General features: G+C 39.5%; 1 protein-coding gene across 2 annotated transcripts in view; it reads right to left on the bottom strand.

Annotated features, from left to right (window-relative positions):
• LOC107720439 (60S ribosomal export protein NMD3-like) overlaps positions 1-5,443 on the bottom strand; it is a 14,928-nt gene extending 9,485 nt beyond the window's left edge. For both annotated transcript variants that reach the window (XR_001637616.1, XM_016528136.1), the window contains exons 1-9: positions 5,340-5,443; positions 5,026-5,071; positions 4,757-4,891; positions 3,630-3,726; positions 3,463-3,543; positions 3,262-3,390; positions 1,513-1,603; positions 1,326-1,404; positions 998-1,094 (exon numbers count right to left, since the gene is read on the bottom strand). Coding sequence is in view for 1 of the 2 variants with exons in the window: in XM_016528136.1 (XP_016383622.1) it covers positions 998-1,094; positions 1,326-1,404; positions 1,513-1,603; positions 3,262-3,390; positions 3,463-3,543; positions 3,630-3,726; positions 4,757-4,891; positions 5,026-5,069 (753 nt within the window). In the remaining variant the exon portion in view is untranslated. The remainder of the gene's footprint in view (positions 1-997; positions 1,095-1,325; positions 1,405-1,512; positions 1,604-3,261; positions 3,391-3,462; positions 3,544-3,629; positions 3,727-4,756; positions 4,892-5,025; positions 5,072-5,339) is intronic.
• Between the last annotated feature and the right edge of the window lie 1,818 nt (positions 5,444-7,261).

Below are 7,261 nucleotides of genomic sequence, written 5' to 3' on the forward strand. Positions count from 1 at the left end.
GTGTGTGAGTGTGTGAGAGAGAGAGAGAGAGAGAGAGAGAGTGTGTATGTGAGTGTGTGTGTGTGAGAAGAGCTGAAGCTAGAGGACAGAATAAGGCGTCACGCTTTTCTAAAAATACTCATTCTAATGATTACACTGCACTTCCTGACTGTGTTACACACAACAGAGCACCAGGAAATAAAACGAAAAGCATTCACCTAGCATGAAAGCGCATGTGAAATAGGGGTGGGCGATATGACCAAAACCTTATTTCACGGTATGAGAAATTTTATTTCACGATAACGATATATATCTCGATATAGTTTTTTTTTTAAATTAAAAACAAGAAAAAGAAACAAAATTACAACACAACAGAACAAATAAATATAAAATAAACTTTTAATTTATTCAGCTACAGTAGGTTTATTTAACATGTAGAAATAAAAATTACAGAAACTGAATAAAGTGTATAAATGAAACACTGTATAGTCTTCACTGTATCAATCAAACATGATTAACATTAATAATGACAGACAGCAGCAGGTAAATAAGGCTGCTGTCCCTTTAAGACCGACTGCACAGATCCAACATACTGAAACACATCTGGTTTTCACATTTATTTAACATATAACTGACTGAGTTTACTTGAACACACCACACGACGGGCATTACGACATTACTGTGTGCATATTTGACCATTCAAGCACAAAAGAGATCTGTTTTTGCGATCACATGCTGTCTGAGAGAGGCGCTTTCTGAGTGTTTGTCAGTCAGCGCGAGCACCGCATTGAGTTCTTTTTCACTGCTTATTGCACTTAATAACCATCAAGTGAGTCCCACTCTTTATTTTCTCATTCATGCATGTTTCCTTCGCACTCAAAGGTGTATGCCGTTCAAGCAGTACTATGTTACGCAGATATATTTGCATACCGATATATACCGTCATACCGCCCAGCCCTAATGTGAAATGTTGTGCAAATGATTCCAGATTATTTCAAAATGATTCAGTCGTGTTTACCTTACACACAGGAACGATCTCCACTGAGAAGGTGCTTTTGTAGTTGTAGGTATTGGAGTGAATATCGTGAGAGATCAACCGCTGAGACGCCTTCGACCTTCACAAACAACATTCACTGTTAGTTTATAAGACCACATCACAACAGGGCTTCGATTAGATACAAGCTATCAGCTCTCTCTCAACTCACTGACTGTTTCTGATACACTTTTGCAAAGAGAACGATACGTTTGGAAACTTTTCTTTTTATTCCAATCCAACAGTACAGATGCACAAATTATCCTTTTGTTTTATTAGACATTTTGAACATTTACTGATATGACTGCCAAACCTGCAGGGAACGGTGCACTGCAAGAAATCCACCATCTTCTGAGCGTGCTGCTTAGAGGCGTAGTAAAAATCAATGCCCTCTGAAAGCACACAGGCATGAATATTAAAAAGCACGACTATGGTCAGGCTATGAACTCATAATACAGCATCCTGACGACAAACACTGAGGAGGACGATGGGAAACATACCATGAATCTCTTTGATGCGCACTGTGCTCTGATGGAGCTTGTGTTTCAAAATCAGCTGCTCCAAGTAGTAAAACGTCTTTTTGTGGACAGTCTGAAAAATAAAAACTTCAACCACAATCCTTTAAATAATAAACACAGAAGGTAAATATAAATGTCTGAAAGCAATAGGGTTCAGCAGTAGTTAGGGAGCCAAAAATCTAACAACAAAATTGCTGAAGACTACAGATATTAGCATATTGAAGTCAAAATTCAGTTTACTTTTGGTTTTCATAATTGTGCAACTGCAATGTGACAATTGCATATTTGTGTTTTTCAAGATGCTCATGGGTTCGCACTCTTTTGGACCAATGAATTTCCATGACTTCATGATTTACGATCTAATTTCTATACTGAAGCCCTTAACTTTTCATTCTGAATATTACGCCGAAATAGCTTTATCACACAGTAACAAAAGACAAAACGGACCAATTTCGATACCACAGGAAAAACTAATACTAGTCTAACTAATACCAGCATAGTTTATAATGTAAGTACAGTTCGTAAACCAGTCGGTTATAAAATAAGAACAAAGCAGCAAGAGAAATAAATACAAAAGTACAACAATCACAGCACAAACAAAGAGTTTAGGTTGTCAGGCGAGTCCAACAACAGCATTCATGTAAGAAACACTGTAGAAATTGAATGAAGCAATCAAATTAACTATAAAACAAAACACTGTATAAATTAAACAGCCGTTGATCCTCTTAAAGCTAATAAAGCTACTCAGTCAAGAGTAGTGAGGGATTTTGATTAGCATTAATGCCAGCGGCAGGAGTATTAGGCTGCTGTCACTTTAAGACACAACTAGCACAAAGGCAATGTCTCTGATAAGTCAAATTTGATAAATGACAATTTACTTTAACTCTTCAATGCAACTTAAAATTTAGATTTAGATATTTTAGGATTAAATATTATTATATGTAATCAGGGTTGGCAAGTCTGTGGTTTTCCCGCGGGTCGTTTTTCATGTCCGCGGGGGGTTGAAGCGACCCCAATTATGTGATATTTAGCCACTGGAATGCAATTTTTGCCAAATTTTGGAACCCTACCAAAAACGTGTATTTTACCCTTAGCACCCAGAATGCGACTGGCCTAGTCTTGGGCTAGTTTTGAGTAGCAATTGGGCAGGTTTTGTTGTGAAAACCTGGCAACCCTGTATGTAATAGCGTCCAACTAAACAAAAACAGGGCAATTATCAGCCATGGCGATACATCAGTCAATGCTAATGTGACCCTGGAGCACAAAACCAGTCATAAGGGTCAATTTTTCGAAATTGAGATTTACACATCATCTGAAAGCTGAATAAATAATCTTTCCATTGATGTATGGTTTGTTAGGATCGGACAATATTTGGCTGAGATGCAACTATTTGAAAATCTGGAATCTGAGGGTGCAAAAAAATCTAAATATTGAGAAAATCATCTTTAAAGTTGTCCAAATGAAGTTCTTAGCAATGCATGTTACTAATCAAAAATTAAGTTTTGATATATTTACGGTAGGAAATTCACAAAATATCTTCATGGAACATGATCTTTACTTAATATCCTAATGATTTTTGGCATAAAAGAAAAATCTATAATTTTGACCCATGCAATGTATTGTTGGCTATTGCTACAAATATACCCCAGCGACTTAACACTGCTTTTGTGCTGCAGGGTCACATTTTTGTGTTGCGACCCTCAGCCCCAGGCATGTGTCTCCTGTGTGTACCTTCTGTCTGACTTGCACGACTGCTTTCCAGAAGTCTTTGGCCTCCACCCGATGACAATCCTCACACATCTGAGGCTGAATGACAAACTCCACCACGAACACCTGCTGCAGAATGGCTCCATTCATGACCTACAGACACATCAGTCTCACTGAAACACTTCCAATCTGGAGTCCCCTCAGTCTAGAAGTCTCCTACACTACCTCTTTCTGGATGGTCAGCTTCATCTTGATTCTTTTAGAGTGCGGCTCCGTCCATAAGAAGCCCGCATCGATAAGTCTCACCTTGATGGTAATAAAAGAAACACACTGTGAACTCAGCATCAGCTGCAGCTGTCCTCGATGCCATGATGATTCTGCGAGTTACTGACCTTTGCCACGGAAGCCTTGAGTTTCTTAAGGCACAGAGCCAGAAGCTCGCGGGACTCCAGAGCACACTGGAGCCACGTCCCCGGAGGCTGCAGGTACCTACAGACACACAGGTAACCCTCGTTTAGACACGAGCACACACTTACTTTTCTAAATCCATATTCTGGTTAATCCTTCAGCTCCAAAAAAAAAAGACGCCGACATGCTTTAGAGCTATGCAGTGTTTCTGTACACACACAATCGTATTCTGAATCAACTACAACATATATGTTCTCCTCTGGAAAAACTGGAGAGGTGTTTGCCAATTCAATTTTAGCAATTTAATCAAAACAATGGGTCTCTTCACTAAAAACTGAATTACACAGTTGCACAGATTATTGGCATTTATTCACACGAGAGAAGTTGAGGTTGCTCTCCCTTTGGACGTTTAAAAAGCAGCTAAAACTCTGCTTTCCTTTAGATTCTTTTGCACTGCTCAGTTTGTTTTTAATGTCTGTTATTTATAGGGTTGCAAAGGGGTGGAACATTTCTGAAAACTTTCCAAAAATCCCTGGAATATTCCAAAAAATACTGGAAAGTTCCCCAAATTTACTGGACAATCACCCAAAAACTAAAATCTGGCCATTATATACTGCTCATAAAGCATTTATCAGCTGTGAGTTAATAAAGCAATAAACCCCAAGAAGCCGTGGTTTACAGTGAATTTATAACAGCTAAGGGCCGTTGTTAGGTACGACGTGAAACGGCTTCACGGGGATTATTGCTTTTATAAAACGGTTATTCCATATACGTAGTTAGGTTTCACAAAATAAAACAGAGCAAATAAAGTGTAATGATATTAATAAAAACTGTATTCTTCCACCAAACAATGTAGTTCCTCAGAAACAGTTGTGGTTGCAACAAAGTGGTTGCCGAGCAACAGACAAACGTAAACAAAGGTGTATGTTACTTTGTAGAGTCATTTACAACAGCTTCGAACGCGGCTCAGCCAATCAGAATCAAGCACCGGAACTATACGTGTTATAATGTCTGGTAATGTTTCTCAGCTGTGCTCCGACCCTAACTGCACTATCCACTGACAGAAGACATGGTCAAGGTTTATTGAGTCAGTTACACTGACAGACCGCACCGTTCACACTGCCTGCAGAAATGGACGGTGACTTGCTTGGGAATTCCTTCCGAGATGTCCACTTTATTCCTCAAGCAGGAGACGCACATGTTGGCTGGGTTTGGAGGAATGGCAATGCCACACATACAGCACAGGCTGCAAGAAAAGAACGAGGGATTCAGAAAGGATCTCAATCAAAACAGCTAGCTCAAGCCGAGAAAGTGAGGCTTACTAGAGCCTAGACAGAGATGAACGTTTGAAAACACTAAAAAGACTCATGTAATACTCACATGTTGCCTTGTGTGCTTGATGCCGGGGCTTGCATGTACTCCATGACTACAAGAACAACCCAAAGATACTTACTGAACTCACTTTAATAACCAAAAACTCTAGAGATCAGTGCACTGTCATATATTCAGTGTAAAATAATGAAACCACTCTTGGGATCCTGTATCTTCTGACTTATGCTTCATATGTCTGTGGTTAATTACTTCTAGATGATAGTGGAAATCCTGCATGTATTACCGTCTGACACGTTACTGTACCATGCTGCTACATCGGTGCTGTTTAGTAACTAGTACAGAAACACTAAATCAGTGCTCACTGTGTTGGAGAATCTCTTAAGAACAGCAGCACACGTGTCTGCGCCGGACCGACGCCCGCTGATGACACGTGTCAGAATGACAGGACCCCGATAGCTGCCCGACATGCGCCTGAATGTAAATGCGAGGCACCACTGCGCCTGCGTTTATTTTCATCATGTTGCGGTGGATCACTTAGATGTATCAACAGAGCTCACATTAAACCCTAGTAAAGCAGGAGGAATTTTAATTATCGGATCATGTCATTTCATCCTGCTGCCTGGATGTTTAGGTTAAAGAGATACAAAATACAAAGAAAAGCATTAAGGGCAATGAAACTGTTTAGAACCCAGATAGCACAGGTACGTCTGCAAGAGGTCTGTTGAAGATCGCTTCATCTGGAAAGCATCTGCTGTGTACAAACATCTGATAGACGTCTCTAAGATGTCAGTTTCACATGCATTCTAAATCATAAACATCTTAAAGACATCTTCTAAACGTCTATTTGACATCTGATAGGAAACGTCCTATAGACGCATTGCAGATGAGCAAACACTGTAAAAATACGTCTTGCAGATGTAATGCAGACGTCAAATAGACGTCTCTGTGATGTACGTGTGCTATCAGGGAATGTGAAGAGTGTAGTCGCTTACTAAGCTACCTATGTTAAACGAAATAATTTTGTTTGTATGCACTTTATAACAGGACTCGAGCAGAGTACAGGATTGTTTTGCACACAATTCTAAATGTTCCCGAAGGTTTGTGTGCAAAGGTACACCCCGATATGAATAATAATAATAATAATAAACTAAATTACACTTGCAACAATAACATTTGAAGCACATACTCTGTGATCAAATGAGCCTAAAATGCAAAACAATAAGCGTAATTAGTAGGCATAGTAAAAAGACATTTCTGATAACATTTAAAAAGGTACATTTACAGTTTGTGAAAATGAATAAATGTCTTTTGGGCTGTGTAGACAAGAATGAACTCATTAAATATGGAATGCATATTTCATACACTGCTAAGGACACGGTGGTTAAATTTCATTTTCGAAGGAAATGTCCCGGAAAAACATTAAAGTCCTGTTTGTGCTAATCACAAACGAGGGCCAGTTCAGCGCTGGAGTTGTGCAAAGATTACTTCTGAACGAGGGATCGATACCAACGCTTCGTGCGCAAACGAACTACAAACTACAGACAAAGTAAGCATCACGCGTCATATTTTGTTTTCCAAAAGAGATTCTTGGCTCTCTGTAAGGCTAATGTTGCTAAAGCTACCATCGTGTCTGCCTGTTTTCACTAATGCTGCCTTCACGTGCTACCAGAATGATCGTAAATAGAAATGTGGTAGCTAAAAATTGCATTTGGAAGCAATGTGACGTCAGTAACACGGTCACCACCAGTTAAACCGTAACACCGGTATGCCCGCGAGCATGAGCTCTTGAAGCTCCACACTCTTCTGAAAACGGAGGCGGGAGCACCAGCTCATTTGCATTTAAAGGGACAAACACAAAAACGGTGCTTTTTGGCTCATAAAAGCAATAGTATCCAGCTGCAGACCCGCAGCACCAGCAGTTTCAGAACCACAGCCACAGAACCGCAGCCATGGCTGGCTTAAACATGCTGGTCAAGCAGAACCAAGATTGCTGGTAATTCCTGTAACACTTGTTGCACTGCTGCAGCTCAGGTAATGTGTCAACTCTCTGAATCCTTATATGTCTCTACAAGAGATGAAGCCACACACAATTATCTCAATGATGACAAATGGGATTAAAATAACTAAACTACAAGGTAATATTAACACACAAACAATGCATATAACAGAGGGAATTAAAGCAAACTATTTATTTTTATGAATAATAAACGTCTTCAAAACTTCACCACAAGGCCCATTTACAGCATGCATCCGAAAATTAATCGAAACATCCACAGAAAAAAGT

The sequence above is a fragment of the Sinocyclocheilus rhinocerous genome, unplaced genomic scaffold (assembly GCF_001515625.1).
Source record: "Sinocyclocheilus rhinocerous isolate Xijiao unplaced genomic scaffold, SAMN03320098_v1.1 scaffold601, whole genome shotgun sequence".
Lineage (NCBI taxonomy): Eukaryota > Metazoa > Chordata > Actinopteri > Cypriniformes > Cyprinidae > Sinocyclocheilus > Sinocyclocheilus rhinocerous.